Source organism: Phyllobates terribilis, unplaced genomic scaffold (assembly GCF_046119375.1).
Source record: "Phyllobates terribilis strain yellow unplaced genomic scaffold, ASM4611937v1 Scaffold_3__8_contigs__length_932513732, whole genome shotgun sequence".
NCBI classification, from domain to species: Eukaryota; Metazoa; Chordata; class Amphibia; order Anura; family Dendrobatidae; genus Phyllobates; species Phyllobates terribilis.
In genome coordinates this window covers 384319338-384342114 of record NW_027362763.1, presented here as the reverse complement: position 1 = coordinate 384342114, position 22777 = coordinate 384319338, and the positions used below count along the sequence as shown (strand labels likewise).

The 22777-nt window shown below is 43.7% G+C and overlaps 1 protein-coding gene across 3 annotated transcripts in view; it reads left to right on the top strand.

Moving 5' to 3' along the window:
* The window catches only part of KHDRBS2 (KH RNA binding domain containing, signal transduction associated 2), a 600196-nt gene that overhangs the window by 228551 nt on the left and 348868 nt on the right, over positions 1–22777 (top strand). For all 3 annotated transcript variants that reach the window (XM_073675481.1, XM_073675483.1, XM_073675482.1), the window contains exon 3: positions 7944–8060. In XM_073675481.1, the coding sequence (XP_073531582.1) occupies positions 7944–8060 (117 nt within the window). The remainder of the gene's footprint in view (positions 1–7943; positions 8061–22777) is intronic.

The following is a 22777-nucleotide window of genomic DNA, read 5'->3' as shown; positions in this document are numbered from 1 at the left end:
TACGTGTGTTATTTTCCTGCAATATCAGGAAGCTATAACCTAAAAAAGCCCCATTGCAAGAGTTCTATTTTCATCTTTGGTACAGATTGTGATATGTAAAAAATGTTTGAATTTTCTCAATGGCGTGTTCCTCCGTACACCTCCCCAGAAATGCTACTACAGTCAGTAACATTTTTGGTGTAAGTTACACGACTAAAGTGGCATGACTTTTGATGAATTTGATGGGCAGGCTTTGCCATGCCTTATCCTGCCCATGCTCTGTCAACTTTGGTGGAGCTGATTGCGACAGTTGTGAAAACGCGAAAAGTCAAATGTCCCGGATTCATCAAGACTGGCGATTTTCTCACCGGTGTTGATGTAGGAGTCAGGCGACCGTCATTCATTAATAGCCTCGGTGCGCCATACCAGAAGTTTTATTGTCACTGACTGGAGTACAATTTTAGATGTAGGGTACGCCACGGCTCATCATGAAATAGGCGAGCTGTGGCGTCACGTTACCAATCCAAATCGAGTTCCAGCTCACACATAAACCCCAGTGTGATCCAACAAGTCGGAATAGCAGTCACCTGAGTAAGAATAGGACCAGAACAGCGCTGGAAAATGGGGAAGACAACAATGGATGAGTATAATATCATGCCTGCATTACAGTACAAACAGATGTACATAGGTTTAGCATATAAACATTTTCATTGGAGTGCTTCTTTAATAAACTCACATTTATTATTATTATTTATTTTTAGAGCACCATTGATTCCATGATTCTGTATATGAGAAATTTAAATGGGTTACAACTCTTTATTTTGGTGCTTCGAGCTCTAGAAAACATACATTAGTAAATCACTGCTATTGTTAAATCCATATATTTTGACTATTCAGTATAGCTCTTCATTCCAGGAAATGATTGTTGTGTGTTACTCTAGACTTTACTTACAACATCTCTTTTCATGTTTGGTGAGAAGCGACTATTTTAGAAGCAGGCACTCTCACATTGATTGCTTGTACTTTCCAAGTCATTTGGGACTGCAATCTGCCTACAGTGTAATGCAAGATATTGCTCCGTGCAGGTCTAAAAGATGAAGATCATTTTAAAAGCACATACACAACTTACATATCAACCAGCTAGAGATGACAGATTGGCATGTTTCTTTCTTAGTAGCAAATGGAAAAAATATTGATTGCTTTTAAAGTATGTCATTTGGCATTTCAAGCCACAGCACTTTCAAACCTTTTACAGGTGCAAAGGGAAATATGTTTTATAGCTTATAGCATAATATGACACACAACATTTAGCTGTAAAATATATGAAATACACTCAACGCTGAGACTTTGTTATTGTTTTGAAAATAGTTCACACCTTGTTACCGAGTAACTGAGTGTGTTTTCTTATCTATTAGAAATCATGATGCAATTATGTTTTCATATTATGTGAACATTAACAATATTGTTAAAGTAAAATAGAAAAAACATTCAATGTTCCTGTAAGGTTGCTATATTTTAGGATTTTGTGGCTGCGTCTAATGTGAAATTACTTTTTGACATAAATGGGTTGACTCATGAAATCAGACACAGACCATATGTCCTATTGGAGCACATGGACAACAGAGGTGGGGGGTCCTCAACTAGGGATCCCCTTTATGAGTTAGAGTGGAAAGCTGCTTTGCACAAGTATCTCCTGGGCTAGCAAACTGAAGCCATTTTTTTTATTACATGGACAACTTGTAATAGGGATTTTGTTACTTAATTTTAATGTTTGTTTACTAGAATCTTGTAAAGCATTATTTTTAGAGGGTTATTCTCATCTTGGTTTTTCAGGAGCATACCGCTCCCCAGCCTCCTCCTACTTCGTGTGCTCCTGATAATTGACAGTTTCGACCAGTGGCATGGATGAGACACTGTCGTTGCTATCAAAGGAACCTTTGCCTCTGCAACATAGAAGGATCACAACGGCATTGAAGATGGCGAATAAAGCAATTTGGTCATCTTTGGAGCATTGCATGAAAGCTCTATAGCAGAGCGCTTTCAAGCGCGCGCTCCTTGCCTACAGGACCGACCATCCTTGATAGACAGTGGCCAGTAATCTAGCTAACGAGCAGTACACAATAGAATTAAAAATCCTAAAATTCTTGAGAAGAAAGAGGATTTTTAGTAAGAGGTAAATTGCAAAATTGTTTGCACGTAGCAGTTTTACCCATTTATGATGATGAGAAGATCCATTTAAGTGGCACTCCTGTTCATGGGCTTTACATGGTATTGCATCTCAGCCCCATTCACGTCTATGGTCAGAGTTTACATTTTAAGAGCTTATATGCACAAAATATTTTTGCTTTTGTTATCAGCAAATATGAAGCCCAGTGCACACGAGGCAGTGTCAAGTTTTTTCTTTAGTTTTATTTTTTTTGTGCAAACATAGTGCTAAAGTCTAAATTGGGTAGAAGTACACTTCTCAACATTGAAATTCCAAAACCATAAAGGAAAAGTCAAGGAATTATGGAAATCACAGGATCAATAGACATGTTAATAATATGCAAATAATGAAAAAGTGGAAACATCTCCATTTATTCAGTATCTGAGCCTCATGCGCATAAATACACACACACATCTTGGCATGTTATCAATGAGGTTATTAATTGTTGTCTGAGGAATGTTCTGCTCGCTGAATGCACTTGGGCAAGTAAATCATTACCATCTGCTGCTGGCAAAGATGGGTTTGACAAATAGAAAATAGACATAATTTCCACATAACTTCCACATTTATTATTAAAACTGAACCATAGTTCTTGCTTAAGGTGCCATAGATTACATTTATTAAGCATTTTAGACATTTTTTTTTGCTTACCGGACAGGTGACATGGCTTGGTGGATAGGAGCTGTAATATAAGATGTGCCGTACCAATATTGTGGTCAAAAAAACTGGTCAAAAGTAAATCAGTAAGTATTGTATAGACAGACTAAATAATCTTAAAATGAGCCAAATTTATCACCAAGCAAGAGCCGCTGTGATATGCTTGCTCACATCTAGTGTGATTATAGGCTGACTATTTGTGTCTTCTCTGACATTGACATAATGAGCCACTACCATTGCACAACTGTTATTTGTGATCCGCATATGGGGATAAAATAGTAATAATTACAATAAATAATTTTCGCAAATAGTAAAAAAAAAAAAATAAATGGAGAAAAATTAATGGAAGAACTAATGAAACCAAATAAAAAATCTAGGTAATAATGTGGTCAAACTGTTGAGCAGCTTCTTGATGTATTTTCTTATATATATTTTGTACATCTACTGAAAGAACTCCAGTAACAATTCTGCAGATTTTGTTACTAACAATTTCCAGAATCCTTGGCCGACTGAATGTCTGTATAAAGCATGCTTTGGTGATTTGTTTTTTCTTGTGGCGCAGTCAGACGGTTGTATAAATCGGACCAAGATCGAAAGGCAGTGCACGGACTGGCCGGCGGCTCTCCTGACCCGAGCATGACAGCCTCAAATATTTCTATGCAGCTGTCGGGAGACCCGCCAGCCAGTCCGTGCACTGCGCCCTTACTTTTCCTCATTTTATATAATCTCTGGGAGCAACATGGTGACAAAAAAAATAGCTAAAATGAGTACAGGATATTTCTGCATTTTTTATTTCACTTCTTTACTTGTGGCCATATAGAGCCATTAACAAGTTATAGACTTGACTTCCTTATTATGTATCTTGTTTTTATATCTTGAATAACCATTTCCTCATCTATATAATAGTTTATTAGAATCTTTCTTTTTTTTTTTTTTCATAGGCTTTGTTTTATTGTAGAGATTTTCTTTTTTTTTAAGTTTGACCTTTTCTTCCTAATATTTTCATTATTCTTTTGTCATTAAATCTTGCTTTAATGCTGCTTTGTGAGAGGAGTTACCCCCTTTAGCTTTGAACATCTATTCTTTCGTGCCATTGTTGCTGGCAGGTGTATAAATAATTAACTGTATGCGTGCTGTGCATAGATCTCCCCTGCTTAGTCTTACTTTCATCTTGTTCACCTTTATATGTTCAGCTAACATCTCACCAGAATTGCTTTTGTTTAAAGCCTCTCTAGACAGTAGTATGGCTCTTATTCTGGCTGCCACCCGCTATTTTTAATGCACAAGCCATATATAATTAGATCATTTCATGCCATGAACCACAGACCTTGCATTTGTGCATTGTTTTTTTATCTGATTTCATAAAATACATAATCCTTTGAAATTGTAATCATTTTACTTTTTATATGTCGAGCAAGGACATTGACTTTATTTTCTGCTTTTATTTCATATTCGGAACATTTTCTGTGCTGAGTAACAGTCAAGGTATCTGAAAGGTGTTAGGGAGTTTACTGATTTATTACTTTAATTTGTTTCTTTTCAGTAGGAGAATAATAAAACACATTTTTTAAGAAAAGTTTAAGAAGAATATTGTACAAACTCTAGAATAATAATTTACCATTTGAACATCAGGATTTTATATTAACACTAATGCCAAAGATAGTAGTGATGCTCACATTATCTATCGTAAAAAAAAATCTTCTAGGCCATAAATCAACACAAGTCCATCTAGTTTAGCCTAATATATTGAAGTACTATGTAATATTGTTACAAATGAACATAGAAATCCCCAAAAGACAATTTTTCTCATCTTTCTTTCTACCTTTTTCACTTCAAATTTGTCAATTCAAATGTATACCTGAATAAATTACCCACCGTCACCTATTAATCTATTACCCTAAACTTGCTATTGCACTTGAAGTCGTTATGTCATCTTCCTAAATGGCTAAAATTGCAAGGTGTTTCTAAATATAATAAATTGCACAATTTACCTCTTATTAAAAATCCTTTTCTAAAGAATAGAAGTCTACGACTTGTTGACTATTCGCAACCTCTCCAGTGTACTAGAGGTGGCCTGGCTTGTAGGCTCACACTTGCAAGCTCTTTGCTTTACAGCTTAAAAGCATTGCTCTAAAGTTGGCAGGATTGCTGTATCCAACTTTCCTCATTTTCTCTGAGCTACTCCAATCTTGCCGAGACACAGGTGCATCTGCTAGCAACATGGGAGAGTGAACAGTATGGACCAGCAGTGCTCAATTTTCCGGAATGCACTGCCCCATGAGGCAGGGAAGCAGTCTGCTCCAGAGGAAAGAAGATGAGAAAATCCCTTTAAGAAATGCACCCTGCCCAGTTCTTAACCTTCATCTTTGCAGAGCACTCTATAGACTTTCTGCTCTTACAGTAAGGAATCGTTTTCTGTAATGGTGTAAACATTCTCTCCACTAAATGTAGTGGATGTCTGTGTTATAGTTAAAATTTAACAGCGATGGGTTTTGTCATTCTGTGTGCCCATTGACTTAGTAGTTTCTATGAAAGATAAGGGTCTGTTGCAGACCCCCATGCATGCAATCACAACTCTCCATTGAAACCCATCATGTGGCTCGACTTTGAAGGAAATCATGATTTTTACTAATATACGGCAATACGGAAGTCTGACAGTTGCAGGTTCCAGTCCATACATACATTGAATTACCAAAAAGTAGGAAAAAAAAGTTTAAAAATATGTGATAAAAATTAAAAAGACATAAAAATTTGAATCATCCCTTTTGTGCCCCATTTAAAATAAAGATATTGAAAAAATATGCATGTGGAATAACCACATCCATAAAAGTCCGTTCTAACAAAATATAAAATTAATTAACTAGGTCGGTAAACACAGTAATCAGAAAAGAATTAAAAAAACAAAACTTGCAAAAAAATGCAGTAGGAAGCAATCAAAACGTCATATCCATACCAAAATGGTATCAATAAAAACAATGGCTCACCCTGCAAAAAATAAGCCCTCACACAGGTCTATTGACCGAAAAATTAAAATGTTATGGGTCTCGGAAAATGGTGACACAACAAAAAAATATGTATTTTTTTTTTACAAATTTCGAAAAAAATTTAAATGAAAAAACATAAAAAACCTTCCAGGCATTCCACAATTCTTTTAATGAATGTCTATTGTACAAGTATTACAGAAATAGGTTATCTCTCTGTGTAGGATATTTCTGTAGCACATTGGGTATCATAGGGCCCTTGTTATCCTGAAAAAGACCTGGGTGTATTGGTGGATGACAAGCTCACATTTAGTGGCCAGTGTCAGGCAGCTGCTGCAAAGGTAAATAAAATAATGGGATGCATTAAAAGAGGCATAGATGCTCATGAGGAGAACATAATTTTACCTCTATACAAGTCATTAGTGCGACCACACTTAGAACAGTGTGTACAGTTTTGTATCCGGTGTATAAGAAAGACATAGCTGAACTATAGAGGGTGCAGAGAAGAGCGACCAAGGTTATTAGAGGACTGGGGGGTCTGCAATACCAAGACAGGTTATTACACTTGGGGTTATTTAGTGTGGAAAAAAGAAGGCTTAGGGGTGATCTTATTACTATGTACAAGTATATGAGGGGACAGTACAAAGACCTTTCTACTGATCTTTTTACTCTGAGGCCAGAGACGGGGACAAGGGGGCATCTTCTACGTCTGGAGGAAAGAAGGTTTAATAATAATCACAGACGGGGATTCTTTACTGTAAGAGCATGATGTTGTAATGAGTGATTCACTATTAAAATTTAAGAAGGGCATGGATGCCTTTCTTGAAAAGTATAATATTACAGGTTATATATACTAGATTCCTTGATAGGGCGTTGATCCAGGGAACTAGTCTGATTGTTGTATGGAGTCGGGAAGGAATTTTTTTCCTCAATGTGGAGCTTAGTGTTTGCCACATGGGGTTTTTTTTGCCTTCCTGTGGATCAACATGTTAGGCTATGGGTTGAAATAGATGGACTTAGTCTTCCTTCAACCTTAAAAACTATGTTACTATTTTATCCTGATTGTTGGGGGCTCACCTATCAACCACACATGTAATTACGCTCACTTCCCGTTTAAAGTTTTAGATGTTTGAAGAATATCTCATATATAACAGGACAACCTGAGCAAACAAAAACTGATTTCAACTTAGATATCATTTATCGAAGGTAACAATTTTTCTGACCCTGCATGGAAAAAGGAATCTCACCTTCAACTGAATACCTGGTTATACAACCATTGGATGCACCAACTGAAACAAAACAATGAAATGTACATTGCTGATTGTGCAAAAGCATCTACATAAAGGTTCAAAGCACGACGAGCCACAACACAACATTAATTTTGGTTCTTTTAAGCCATTCCTCTGGTCCTTGGGCCATTACAAAAAAATTCTACATTTTGGCAAATGTGGATTTTTGTAAAGTTTGAGTAGAACTCAGTTCTTCTCTAATATATTCGCTCATCTACTAAGTCACATCTTTTTTTTTAAATGCTGTCTTGGTACTAAAAGACAAACATTATTTTCTTTATTTTTGCTTCCACCAGTGGTAAACTATGATATTTTTATAAAAAAAGAGAGCTAATTAGATGAGGAGGCCAGAAGTAGAAACTTATTTTGAGATATTATATTTTTTATTGTTCTTTACATTATTGTTACTGCTAGTTGTTATGTATTTTTGTTGTACAGTATTCTGAGAATGTGATTTTGTTTGGCAGAGGTGAATGTAACTTTCAGTGAATGCTGGGAGTTATAGTTTTACAGGAGATCCACATGTTGGAGGACCACTGATAAATATAGAAGTGAGGTAGGATTAGTTAAGAAGCTCATGAAGAAAGGGGAGTAAAGTGTGGAAAGGCATGAGTGAATTATGGAATCCGCGCTTACTGTGTCTTATTTTTTTCAATCAGTTCAATGGAGGGCAAAGCCTGAGAGAATACAGCAAAAAAGATGGTAGACATGTAATTTCTAAATTGCTGGTCTTGTAACAAGGGAACGAGGGAAACACTCCGCGGACTAAAAGAAGAACATTCATACATGAACCTCTGAAATAACCTATTTTCTATTCTTTTTTTTTCTCAGTTTAATTTCGTGGGGAAGTTACTTGGACCGAGAGGAAATTCTTTAAAAAGATTACAAGAAGAAACTGGTGCAAAAATGTCAATCCTTGGGAAGGGGTCAATGAGGGATAAGGCAAAGGTAAGTATTCTTTGTTAGTATTTCCATTAAGTTATTTTCAATATATGAAATATCTAAGCAATGTCAAATATCTAAAAAATGGTGTATTCATTTTTTATTGCTATCCTTAGTAAAAATGGACCTATATGGAGCTGCATCAATATCCGCCTCTCCACAAACGGTTTTAAACATACTTAATAAAGATGAGGGGATTGCTTCGTGCAACCTTAGTCAACGGCCCAGGTCAAAGCTCTCTGGCCATGGGCAGGAACTGTGCCAATTTCTTGAGCTTCTGGGTTCCCCAGCACTGCATTGATTTGCCGGCCTGGCGTAATGCCATATGTGCAACATGCAGTGCATAGATGACGTCTCACCAGCCTGGCTAATTATAAACCGAGCCTGGGATACCGGCAGGTAATGAAATGGGACCAGTCCCTGTCCATGGCCAGAGAGCACTGGATAGGAACTGGGTGCAAAGCAATCTGCTCATCTCTAATGTAAAACTAACCATCGTTTCATGCGTAGGTATATACACACTATTCACCCATGCGCTTCTTTGTGTTCACAGTGCTCAGCAGAGGCCACTACATGCTATCTAGCTCCATTCTGTGATAACATCTGACCATCCCTGGAGCAAATAACAGCTCTGAGGTGTTGGACCTCTACTGATCCAATATTGTATGCCAAGACAACAACTTCTTTAACTGTAATTCCTATTGACGTTTATTAGACCTCTTACTGTCCAGTCACTGAAGAAATTACTTTGGCTGCTACACTGTGCAGAATTATTAATCATATCAGTATTTTTTCAGAAATTAGTTTTTATGCATATTTTCCTACTCTAACCTGTATAAATGTGAATGCTTATTGGATGAAGCAGATCAGGTGATGTGTATTTGTGTAATGAGGGAGGGTTTTGCCTGTCGATATCATCACCGTTTATCAAGGTGTGCAAAAATACTAAGCAGCTTATTTTGCTCAGGTAAAATGGGCCAAAAAATAGATTTAGCTGACTCTGAAAAGTCAAAATTTTTTTCAATTCTTACAAAAGGATGAAACACTCTTGAAATTGCTATGATATTTGGGTATGATCACAGAACCATTAAAATTTTTGTTGCAGATAGTCAACAGGATCTCAAAAAATGTGTTGAGAAAAAAAGGCGCACATTAGCTGCCAAAAATTTGAGAAAAATCAAACGTGAAGCAACCAGGAACCCATTATCCTCCAGTGCTCTTGATATTCCAGAACTGCAACCTACTTGGACTGCCCAGAAATATAAGCTGTTCAGTGCTCAGAGACATGGCCAAGGTAAGGAAGGCTGAAACATGACAACCACTGAACAAGATACAGATGTTGTAATGTCAAGATTAGGCCAAAAAATATCTGAAGCCAGATTTTTCAAAGGTTTTATGGACTGAAGAGATGAGAGTGACTCTATATGGACCAGATAGATGGGTCCGTTAGTGGATCAGTAATGGGCACAAACCTCCACTTCGACTCAGGCGCCAGCAAGGTGGAGGTGGGATACTATTATGGGCTGGTATTGCTAAAGATGATCTAATTGAACCTTTTCAGGTTGAAGATGAACTGAAAATCAACTACCAAACCTACTGACAGTTTTGAGGAGACACTTTCTTCAAGCAGTGGTGCAGGAAAACGTCTGCATATTAAAAAAATATATATGATTTTCATGCAGAACAAGTCCATCACATGCATCGGAGTAATTCATTCCTTGGCTAACCATTTCTTGGTCCTGTCTTAGTATTTCAACTTATATGTCTTGTGCAGTGGTGATTGGGTTTCAGCCCTCCTTACCTTGGCCATGTCGGTGAGCACTGAACACCTTGTACTTCTGGGCACTCCAGGGATGTTGCAGTTCTGGAATATGAAAGCACTGGAGGATAATGGGATCCTGGTCAACGTTTAGTTCTTAAATCTTTGACAGTTAATGTGCATCTTTTCTTCTTAACATGTTTTTTTGCAACTGACGCACCCCCCTGGGCCTGTGTTGCTTCTGCTGCGCAGGGGGATACCCGGAGCCGGATCTGCTGGGGATAGTAGTCCTCGTGGCGGTGACCCGGTCCATGCCCAGGGTGTCAAACTAAGCGGCGGAGTTTAGTATAAGATGTTATAGTGTTCGACTACGCCACCCGTTGAATGCGGTTATGAAACCGCCGCTGCAGGGCAGACCGCTGAGGCCGGTGGTACGGTTGTGCAGCGTGGATAGTATAACCCCCAACGGGAGGGGTATGGCCTCAGGGCAGCGGACGTGGATGATGGGGATAGTAGAATTGCTCGCAGGCACCAGGAACCACTCAGAGACGGTGCGGTGTAGTTCAGGGTCTTTACTGGTGGCAAAGGTAGACCCTCCCGGGAGTACTGGCTAGCGATCGGGGCCTGGTCAGTCCGTGAGCAGATGGGATCTCCCCTGGCCAGGGGGAGTTGTAGGCCTCCCCACTAATTTTACTCTTCCTGGCTACCTTGCTAGAAGCGGGTAAAAGTAGCCCACGTCCCTGAGTGTACCGTGTGGTGCTCACCCGTATGGCCGGTGACTCGGGGCCTTCTGGTAGCCTCCGCTCCACGACAGCGGTGCTGGTCCCTTGCGTGTGACTGTGCCTTCGGGTTTCTTGGCCAGAGGACCTGAAATCCCCTGCCGGTCGGTTTCTGCTGCTGGGTATGGCTCAGTCCCCACAGCCTCGGACTCCGTGTCCGGTGAGATCTCTTCAGTCAGGACGAGCTCTACAGCTTCCAGTCTCTGACCCCTTTTATCACTGCTCCCACAGAGCTCCTGATCTTGCTCTCCCTGTATCAGCTCCACTCCAGACCAGACTGTGTCTCTGTCTGGGACTCCTCTTCTTCTCCCTAGCCCCGCCTCAGCCCCAGTTTATATAGGGGAAGTTCTTCCCCTCCCAGGACTGGGCAGGAGATGTTGCATGCTTAGGATTCCTGACCAGGAGACCTCCCACCTGCTCACAGACGTAATATTGCTATTACTGTGGTAACCAGACCCCTGGGGTTCCACATTCCCCCCTAGTAAAATTTAGTACTCCGGGACTAAACATATTTTTGAAAACATAACAGGGTATAAACAGGAGCAATACAATAAGGAAAAACACATTAGGGTGGTCACGGCGTGTCCGCAACCGGGTGCAATTTTTGAAGCAAAAAGGGTGTCCATTTCACCAAAGAACAGGGAGCCGTAACCAGGTAGGGGTCTGTTCTGCCCCGAGTCTTTAACAGTCTTTAGTCCGTTCCTGGGTTACGCTCCAAACATATATACAACAGAGTTCCGGTTAATCCACAAAAGATACCTATAAAATAACTAGAAAAAACATAATTATTTACAAGCAACAGTAAACAGATAAATACCAATAAAACAGTCTGAACACTTTAGATCCTCCAACGTACGGGCAACTGGCCTCTAGTGGCCCTAGTAGACCTACGGAGCTTACTGACCGGTCCTGAGCTACAGGGTGTAGGAGCTGTCAAAGGTAAGCTGGGCAGCTGTCTATGGACTCTTTGGCTCACTAGGGGCACGGCAGGCTCACTGTAAGCAGAGGGTCGATTCTCCTGGTCTGCTTGTGTGGGGTCTTCTGCCTCCTGGACCGGCTGCTCTTCCAGCTCTACCTGTTTTTCCGTAGGCACTTGGGATGCTGGCTGGAGGAAGGTGAGGACGGGTACCACAACAGCGCCATTTACTTGTGTCCAAGACCGAGGGAAGTCTCCGAGTACAGTACTGACCATCTCTTCCCTTTCCTCTGCGGGTCGAGGGTTTTCGTGATCTTCAGGGTTTCGTAGTTGCTCGGGACACTTCTTCAGGTGATCTCGGGAGACAATGGCTGTGGTTTCTCCTCCATCCTTACTGATTGTGCAGATTTTTGGGTTTTCATGGCTTGATGGCAGTACGGGGTACGGGTCCTTCTCCCACTGGTTGTCCAACTTGTGGAGCCGTCTTTTCCTCTTCAAGACCTGCTCTCCAGGTACCAGGGGAACAGCGGGAGCATGCTGGTTGTAAGTCTTCTCCTGTCTTTCTCTTGCTTGACAGAGACTTTGCTCAACGCTCTCCTGTACTTTCCGGTACTGCTGCTGCCTCTCTGTGTCCCAGTCTGCTTCTGGTGAAGTGTCCTCGGGTGTCAGGACTCCCATATCCAGATCAACAGGCAGCTTACCAGGTCTTGCTCTCATTAGGTAAGCCGGGGTACAGTTGGTAGAACCTACAGGGATGTGGTTGTATAGGTCCACCAGATCAGGCAGTTTCTCAGGCCACAGACTGCGTTCTTCCAGGGGCAATGTTTTCAGAAGGTCTATCACCACCTGGTTCATCTTCTCGCAGAGTCCATTGGTTTGCGGATGATAGGGTGTTGTTCTTATCTTCCGGCAGCCATACAGAGTGCAGAACTCCTGGAAGACTTCCGCTTCAAAGGCAGGTCCTTGGTCCGTCAGCACCTGCTCTGGGTATCCGTGTGGACGGCAGAAGTGCTGCTGTAAGGCTCTAGCTGCTGTTTGAGCCGTTAAGTCCTTGACGGGGACTACAACCAAGAACCGGGAGTAGTGATCCACGATGGTTAACGCATAGACGTAGCCACTTCTGCTGGGGGTCAGTTTTACATGGTCCAAGGCTACCAGTTCCAACGGCTGCCTGGTGACGATGGACTGCAGGGGAGTCTTCTGGCTGGCACGGTCCATCCTTCTTAGGTTGCATGGGCCACAGTCTCTGCACCACCTCTCGATGGTTCCTCTCATGCCTACCCAGTGGAACCGCCCGCGCAGCAGGAACTCCAGCTTCTTCCATCCGAAGTGCCCAGCTCCGTCGTGGTATGCCTCCAGTACCATTGCCGCGTCTCTTCTTGGCACCACTACTTGCCAGACCAGTTCATGCGTCCGGGAGTTAACCATTCTGCGGCACAACTTCCCCTTGTAAAGGAACAGTCGACTCTTCTCAGCCCACAGTTGCTTGGTCTCCTCCGGAGCGTCTGGGTCAAGGCGGGCATCTGGCTGAGTCAGCATCTCCTTCACCAGTCGGACGGCGGGGTCACTGTCTTGCGTTTCTGCCCAGTTGTAATGAGGTAAGGGGTTGAACGTAGCGGATTGCTTACCCCTTACACGGTGGGAATACTGGGTAGTCCCATGACGGTGAAACGCGGGGAGTTCAACTTCTTCCAGTTCCCCTGGATCTTCCCCTACGTCCGGTAGGTTTGGCATTCTGGACAAGGCATCCGCGTTGGTATTGGAGCGTCCTGCCCGGTATTTGATCGTGAACTCATAGTTGGACAGGCGGGCCATCCATCTCTGCTCCAGGGCACCGAGTCTTGCAGTGTCCAGGTGTGTCAACGGGTTGTTATCCGTGTACACGGTGAACTGGGAAGAGGCGAGGTAGTGCTTAAAGCGTTCGGTGACTGCCCACACCACTGCCAGGAACTCTAGCTTGAATGAACTGTAATTCTCAGGGTTTCTTTCGGTGGGTCGCAGTTTTCGGCTGGCGTAAGCAATTACCCGTTCTCTCCCCTGCTGGATCTGGGACAGTACGGCTCCCAGCCCGATGTTACTTGCGTCGGTGTAGAGGATAAAGGGCTGGCTGTAATCAGGGTACGCCAGGATTTCATCCCCCGTGAGGGCCATCTTCAGCTGGCGGAAGGACTCTTCTTCCAGCTTCTCCCATCTGAAGGGCGGCTTCTGGTTCTTGGCCTTCCTGGACTGGCCTATCAGGAGGTCCTGCATAGGAGCTGCCTTTTTGGTGAAACCGGGAATGAATCTTCGGTAGTAGCCTACCAACCCGAGGAACTGCCGCACTTCCTTTACGCTGGAGGGTCTTGGCCATTCCTTAATCGTGGTGATCTTATCAGGGTCGGGGGCCACTCCGTCAGCACTCACCACGTGTCCCAGGTACTGCACTTTTGGTTTTAGCAGGTGACACTTCGACGGTTTCACCTTCAGACCGTAGTTTGCCAGGGCTTCAAACACCTCCGCCAGGTGTTTCAGGTGGTCCTCGTAGGTTTTGGAATAAACTATAACATCGTCCAGGTACAGCAGGACCGTCTCAAAGTTCCGGTGTCCCAGACAGCATTCCATCAATCGTTGGAAGGTTCCTGGTGCGTTGCAGAGTCCGATCGGCATGCAGGTAAACTCGCTAAGTCCCATCGGGGTGGTGAATGCGGTCTTCTCCCGGTCCGCCTCTGCTACAGGAACCTGCCAGTACCTGCTAGTGAGATCCAAAGTGGAGAAGAAGTTAGCAGATTTTAAAGCAGCCAAAGACTCCTCTATCCTTGGTAAGGGGTACGCATCTTTGTGTGTGATACGGTTGATTTTCCGGTAATCTACACACATTCTCATAGTGTTGTCTTTCTTTTTAACCAAGACTAGTGGAGCTGCCCAGGGGCTACAGCTATCCCTGATTACCCCAGCCTCCTTCATGTCTCTAAGCATCCCCTTGGCGTGTTGGTAGTGTGCAGGGGGTACGGGTCGGTATCTCTCCTTTATGGGAGGATGGTCTCCGGTGGGGATGTGGTGTTCTACCCCCTTTACTCGCCAGAAGTCTAGCGGGTGTTTACTAAACACTCTCTCGTACTCTCGAACCACCCGATAGACTCCCTGTTTCTGGTGTGAGGGAGTGGAGTCAGTACCCAAATGCAGTTGCTGACACCAGTCCTCCATTTGTTGCTTAGAGCCGTTACCTTCCTCTGGATGAGATGGAGGCAAGGGTTCCACGGACTGTACAGAATTTTGGTTGATGGTATACAATTTGGCTAGCGTAGCATACCGGGGCAGGTACACTTCCCTCTTCCCGTTATTTATTATGCGAACGGGCACCCTCCCATGGCGTACATCAACCACCCCCCGTGCTGTCAAAATGGTGGGCCTACTGTCTGAGTAGACGGGTTCTACCATTGCTTGGTAGTCTCTACCTCTGAGACCAATAGCTGCCCGGCACCAAATCATCATCTCACTTTTTGGGGGCATGGCAATAGGGAACGGGTCACACATTCTCACGCTACCTATCTCACCACCGGAGAGTTCCACTTGTTGCCGTCGCATCAGTGCCCGGATCTCTTTTTGGAGCACTCGCTGCTGGCCGGAGCTGGCGTTCTTGGCAACCTGCTGTAAAATGAGAATCACCTCTGCAAGACAATTTTCAATCACATTAGTTCCTAGAGTTATCTTTGGGTGACTCTCGCGCTTGTCAATGTCTACAATGATCAGTCCCTGTGCTGCCAGTTCGACTTTACCGATTTTAATGGTCATCTCTTTAAATCCGATCTGTGGCACGGGCTGACCATTGCTGGCGATGATACTCAAGTCGTCGTCTGGGTAGCGGGTTATATCCGAGTCATTCCAGTACTGCTTGAAGAGCACGTACGGGATGGTGGTGACCTGTGACCCGGTGTCAAGTAGGGCACTCATAGGAATGCCATCCAGTACTACAGGCAAGACTGGACGTCCTCCCACGTATTTGTCACGCCAGTTCGATGGGCCTGGTGATCTTATTCCTAGGGGTTGGCCCTCTACCCCAGGTTGTGCCAGTTTAAAGGACAGTACCTTGCCATATGTCCGGGTTGATTGCAGCGGCGGCAGATGGGTTGTCCGTCCTCGTTGTATCGGTCGCTGGGTCTTCCTCTGGCCGGTGGGGTCCTCCTTGGTCGGCGCCACGGGATATCCTCCGGTCCGGATGCCAGCTGGATCTTCCCTGGAGTAGAAACCTGTAAGGACTGCACAGTTCGGGTTAGCGCGGCAACGCTTTTAGTTAGCTCTTGGACCTGATGGTGCAGGTCTGTAGCCGGGTCATTGTTTAAAGCCTGCGCATCAGCTCCCACAGGCCCTGCCGACAAGGGCGCCGTCTCCTGGTGGTAAGTGGTAGCAGGGCGTTTGTGGGTCACAGCGCCACCTGGTGCCGGTTCTCGGAGCACCCGGATGGCTCTGTCCTTGAACTGTGCAAAGTCCAGATGAGGGTCCTGTAAGGCCATGGCTCGCAACTGGGTTCGGTGGGCATTACAATGTAGACCCTCTATAAATTGTTCAGTCAACAGTTTGTCTTCGTTTCCCACGCCGTCAGGGTCGGCCTGCTTAATGGCTCTCAGGGCCTCTTGTAGGTTTAGCGCATAGTCCGTTATATTCTCATGTGCTCGCTGCTTGCACCCGTAGAATCTATGCTTGATCTCGGCTGAGGTACGGGTATCAAAGGTGTCCTTCAGCCGGGCTAGTATCTCTGCGACAGTCCTCCTCCTCCCAAGTGGCCAGGACTTTACCTCCCTTTGGGCTGGCCCTGTTAATTGAGCCACCAGGATGCTCACTTTTTGCTCTTCTGTGAGGGGGGTACACCTGGAAGAGGCTATCCAGCCTTTCTCTGAAGTCATTTAGGGTATGTGACTCCCCTGAGTACTGGGGTAGCCAGGCTGCCCCCGGGATGTAGGGCATGGTGAAAGGCATGACCGCAGCAGCGGTGGTGCTGGCGGTGGCTGTGGCAGTGAAGCTCTCCTCCGTATCCGACATCCTCCTCCCCCCTAGTGGACCGTGGCCTACCTTGCGATGATCCTCTTCCGTAGGCCGCGGCTCCGCAGTGGATCGTCAGGGTTGAGGACCTTCCGTCGCGCTCCTGTGACGTCGGCGTCTGCTGGGTTCCTTCCAGGACCTTACGCAACGTCCGGACGTGAGGCGGGGCTTCAGTTCTCGCGCGCTTTCGGAGTCCACGCCCCTCTTCTTCCCGCGCGGCGTCCTCGAGATGGCGTCCAACGGCGGGAAAACTCCACGGATGGCGGGAAGAAGGCAAAAGATGGCGTCAGATGGCGGGAAAACTCCACGGATGGCGGGAAGAAGGCAAAAGATGGTGTCGGATGGCGGGAATCTTCACCACAGGTAAGTTTAACAGTCTTTTTCAGGCACGCAGTACCCGGTGGTTGCGGGCACGAAATCCTGCCGACTACGCCAAAAGTTGACGCACCCCCTGGGCCTGTGCTGCTTCTGCTGCGCAGGGGGATACCCGGAGCCGGATCTGCTGGGGATAGTAGTCCTCGTGGCGGTGACCCGGTCCGTGCCCAGGGTGTCAAACTAAGCGGCGGAGTTTAGTATAAGATGTTATAGTGTTCGACTACGCCACCCGTTGAATGCGGTTATGAAACCGCCGCTGCAGGGCAGACCGCTGAGGCCGGTGGTACGGTTGTGCAGCGTGGATAGTATAACCCCCAACGGGAGGGGTATGGCCTCAGGGCAGCGGACGTGGATGATGGGGATAGTAGAATTGCTCGCAGGCACCAGGAACCACTCAGAGACGGTGCGGTGTAGTTCAGGGTCTTTACTGGTGGCAAAGGTAGACCCTCCCGGGAGTACTGGCTAGCGATCGGGGCCTGGTCAGTCCGTGAGCAGATAGGATCTCCCCTGGCCAGGCGGAGTTGTAGGCCTCCCCACTAATTGTACTCTTCCTGGCTACCTTGCTAGAAGCGGGTAAAAGTAGCCCACGTCCCTGAGTGTACCGTGTGGTGCTCACCCGTATGGCCGGTGACTCGGGGCCTTCTGGTAGCCTCCGCTCCACGACAGCGGTGCTGGTCCCTTGCGTGTGACCGTGCCTTCGGGTTTCTTGGCCAGAGGACCTGAAATCCCCTGCCGGTCGGTTTCTGCTGCTGGGTATGGCTCAGTCCCCACAGCCTCGGACTCCGTGTCCGGTGAGATCTCTTCAGTCAGGACGAGCTCTACAGCTTCCAGTCTCTGACCCCTTTTATCACTGCTCCCACAGAGCTCCTGATCTTGCTCTCCCTGTATCAGCTCCACTCCAGACCAGACTGTGTCTCTGTCTGGGACTCCTCTTCTTCTCCCTAACCCCGCCTCAGCCCCAGTTTATATAGGGGAAGTTCTTCCCCTCCCAGGACTGGGCAGGAGATGTTGCATGCTTAGGATTCCTGACCAGGAGACCTCCCACCTGCTCACAGACGTAATATTGCTATTACTGTGGTAACCAGACCCCTGGGGTTCCACACAACCCTTTTGACTATTTGAAACAAAACCTTTGGATCTGTGATCTCTCCACAATAAATTAGCAATTTTAAGAGTCATGCATCCTGCTGTAATTGACTTTTCAAAGTCAAGTAAATCTCTTTTTGGCCCATTTTACCTGAGGATAACAAGCTGCCTAATAATTCTTGATAAAGGGTCACAGTCTCCCTCATTACACAAATATACGTCACCTGATCTGCTTCATCCAATAAGCATTCAAGTTTATACAGCTTGGAGTTGGAAAATCTGCATAAAAATGATGATATGGTCAAAATACCTACTTGCCTAGGTATTCTGCACACAGTGTATAACACTTCTACACTTTTACCTTTTGTAATGCCAGTAGATATACTTATCCTATTGAAAACAATCTTTGATACTTCTCTGTTCTTTTATACTCCTGTTTAGTAGTCCAGAATAAAAAAATACTGTAATAAACTTTTGGCTGTACATTGAAGGTTTGGATGAGTTTACTGTCACTATCTTACTTTCCGCTTCTGTAGTTCCACATACACCCTCTAACAACTCTTGACTCAGAATGGGTCAAATTAATCCACTAGCTGATATTTCTACCGGCTATGCTTCCCTGAGCAGATGTGTGAAGAATCAGCCAGCAAACAAGAAAAGCACTGCATTTTTTCAGCTTGCTTTGTATGATTGGATTAGAAAATCTTTGATAAAGGTTTTCAATTTTTTTTCTTTAGAAACCTCTGTAGGATCAATCCGCTAAAAAAAAATTTAAAGGGGTAATACACTGTTAAACATTTTCCCATCTAGTTCTATGACACAGTGTTCCTTGTTAGCTGTACACAAGAGACTTACATCTAAAAAAAAACATATGAATATATCAACTAAGCTATGCTTATTCAGCTATTAAAAGCTTACCATATGTTGAGAACCTATGCTTTAACGGAATGTGTATGAATATAACCTTGGCTGCTGTGATGCTTTTTGTTTATTAATTTTCTGCTTCTTTTTTTTTTTTATTTTAATTTTCAGCCAAAGCTACCATTAAGTAAAAATTATTAATTTTGTGCCAGAAAAAAGTAGGAAATATTTATCAGAAAATTATACAAAATCCTAAAATTGTATGTAACAGGCACACACATCCACCAGAAAAAAATGTGTTGTGCGTCATCATATGCCTTATTGTGCATATATTACACCTTAGAAGAAAATACTTGGGAACCCTGCTGAAGTTTACTAAATGAAAAATTATATATAGCAGCACTCACTGTGCTGGAAGTGTTTAATATTGTATTTTATTGTGTCATTTTCCTGTTTTCCCCTCATATTGCAGAGAAGTCTGCCCAGTATACATGCTGCATACTTTGATAGTGAGCTAAGAAGGATTTGCAGAATGGACACTGGGGAATCCTTCATGCTGTTTCTGGAGAAGACAGGAAAATAATATAATAAAATATCATGAGTATATTAAGAAACTGTCAAGCATGTGAAGTTCTGCTATATTTTTATGTATAATTGTATATGTTTTCCAATTTATATAGTCCATAAAGGTTCATCAGGGGCTTTGTGGATAAATAGCAGCAGGCTAGGTAGGTTCAAACTTTCCCACTGCAGCTATGTGTCTGTGGCACCGGATGATGATAGCTTACCAGTAGGCCGATGATGGTATACTGTCACCATCTGGTGCCAATGACACATGTCTGCAGCAGAACAGTAGGAACCTATCTGCACTTATCTACAGTGTTCCTGATGAAGCTTTATGGACTAATAGGAATAGGCATATAAAATAGGTTGTGTCTTTTTCATGATCTATAGGGATATGAAAACGGAAAGTGAATGAAGGAAAAAGCTGGGACAGTGATGTTCCGATCAGGTTAAATGTATGGTGATATTGAACCATACCTGCATTAACATACATCTGGAGTGTGACATAAAAGTGATCTGTACTTTGTGGTATTTAACACCTTAAGGGTGCATTCACATTGCACTTTTTTCCATGCCTGTGGGTCCCATCGGGGCTTGCATCTGGACCTCCCCCAAAACAAGATTCTGACGTATGCGACGACAGGGTTTAATGGTGCCGGCACAGTGAATGTGCGCTCTGCCGAGTATAAGCAAGTACCAGAATGCAACAGCGGAGACACAGCCGGAACAACAGTATATTTCTTGTACTTAACAACTAATATTAAATATGAAACATATATTATATGGTAACAATTTCTTTACAATGTTTGACAGTAAAATAAGCAGGAAATCACATAACAGAATAAATTATCAGAATAAACTAAAATTCAGGGGCTGATAGTTTAAAATGATCTAGTGGAGGGATGGGGAACTAGATTGTCATTAACTATTATGGGTATGGGGCAGTCTTTAAAAGCCTTGGCAATACTCTGTTCCTATCACAACTCACTGCCTGTTTCCCCCGTCACTCTCTATCCACTTTCGCGATGCCACTCTGGCGTCTGCTGGTCCCTGTCTGACTACTGTCTTTCCCTCTATACGTTCTTGGTACCAAATGTCCCTGTCAGAGGTAATGGCCGGTCTCTTGCGTCCTTCCTGGTCGCCGGCCTGACCGTGAATCTCTCATCTGACACCTCCGGAGCTTCTGCTACTTCCTGTCGCTGGTGCACACGTCTGAGAACCATGCCGCCGCAACCTGCTCCCGTCCTGTTGACCGACGTCACCCGGGTGAGGAACTTTGACTGGTGTCGCTCGGGTCTTCGGGGCTTGACCGTTGACATCTGGGCTGAGAACCTTGACTGGCATCGCTCGGATCTTGGGGGCTTGAAACATCGACATCTGGGCTGGGCGGATATGCGACACTTTTCTTCCAGACCGGAGTTCCGGACGCTGCTGTTACTTCTGTCTTGCTTCTCGGTGCCAGAATCCCCTCAGAACTTGCACACGCGATGTTTTTCTAATGAGCTCTTTTCCCTGACAACATTGTCCCCAGAGTCCTGATCAAACTCCTACCCTCTGCCTCGCATCCTCGCTGTTCTGGTTCCACAGTGTGTTGTCTCTTTACACATGCATAATTTTTAAACTTATACACCACCTGGAGGTGGACACTCGGGGGTAGTAGACTGCGTCTGGGTGTCTGCCTCGAGTAGGTGTATACGCCCAAAAATGATCCACTGCAGAGTACACATTCACTCTGCCGGAACCATTATAGTCTATAGCCCAGTCGGCGCATACGTCCGAATCCAGTTTTGTGGGGAGGTTCAGATGCAGCACCCGGTGGGACCCATGAACCTGGAGAAATGTACAATGTGAAAGCACCCTTATATAGTGTATGTAATACTATTTTTTTTCTGATCTAGTTGTTGTTTGAGTGTCATTTTTGCATTGGTGGCAAATAATATAAATTAAAGATCTTTTTTGATATTGACTAATTTTTGTAAATATTAATTAAATATTTTAATATTTTATATAATTAATATAATATTAATTAAGTTTTAGCCTCATGTATATGGACTGTTTTTATAACTTGCTAATTGTAAACCCCCACAATGTCAGAATGGGGCTTTGAACAGTGGCATAACTAGAGTTCTTTGGGCCCTGGTGCAGAATTTGGATCTGGGCCCCCATCAGAATGATGGTCAGGTGTACAGGCCTCTGTAGCGTTCTAGATCCTATAAAGATATATGTGTTTAATCCCACATTAAAGAAAAATAGAAATCTCATAGAAAACACAGCAATAAGATAATTTTCTAAATAATGCTTCTAAATAGTAGTCATACAGTTAACAAATATCACCATATTGTAAGTGAACTATACCAAAACTAACATACCAATAATAAACCACATAAAGTGGATAAATGCTGCAGTACAATGGCCATATATGATCAATACATAGTGTCTGAGTATTGGCATTACCCTGTTACTGAATAAAATGCACTATACCAAGACCAATATAACAATAGCATTATATACAAGAGATAAATATGACCACACTATGACTGAACCACATATTACCACCACATAGTAGCCAAATAATGCCACCAAAAATCACAGTGCTAACAGTAATATTATCAGCAGTGACAATATACACATGAGTGCTGTAGATAGTATAGTGCACATAGTACAAGTAAGTAGTACATAGTTCTCTGTCACAGACCGCTATGACTTCTTCCATACATTTATGACTGACCCTTCTACAGATTCTTCTATTTTTTCCCCTCACTTCAACACTGAAACAGATGAATATGAAAAGTGCATTAGCACGACCCTGGTGCCTACATGGTAACAATACCTCCCTTTTGTTCCCTCCATGGTAACGGTATCCGCAAAAGTAACATTTATTAAAGTGGTATCCCTCTTTGTGGCACCCTCACAGTAGAAAGGTCACCCTCTGTGGCATCCATACAGTATTGTATATGTCCCCTTTTCTGGACTGTATGCAATAGTACAATTCCTCTTTATGCTTCCATACAGTAGTAATTCCTGTCTTTGTAATCAAATATAACAGTAATGTCCCCTCCCCAGAGGCAACACAGTAGCAATGTACACCATTTCTGCCCTAATTCAGTAAGAGCGTTTAACTTTTGTGCCTCAATATCCCATATTTCAGCTCCACAAATCAATATAATTAGTAATGTATGGGCTACATGAGAAAATATTATTAATGTCTCCCATTGTGCCTCCATTCTGGTCCCGTAATATTGTCTCCCAATGGGCCTTTTACAGTAATTATGTTGTTACCATAAAGTAATAATGTATATTCCTCATTTTGGACCCCATATAAGAGTTATGTAACCTATCCTGCAATAATGTCCACCACGCTGTCCTC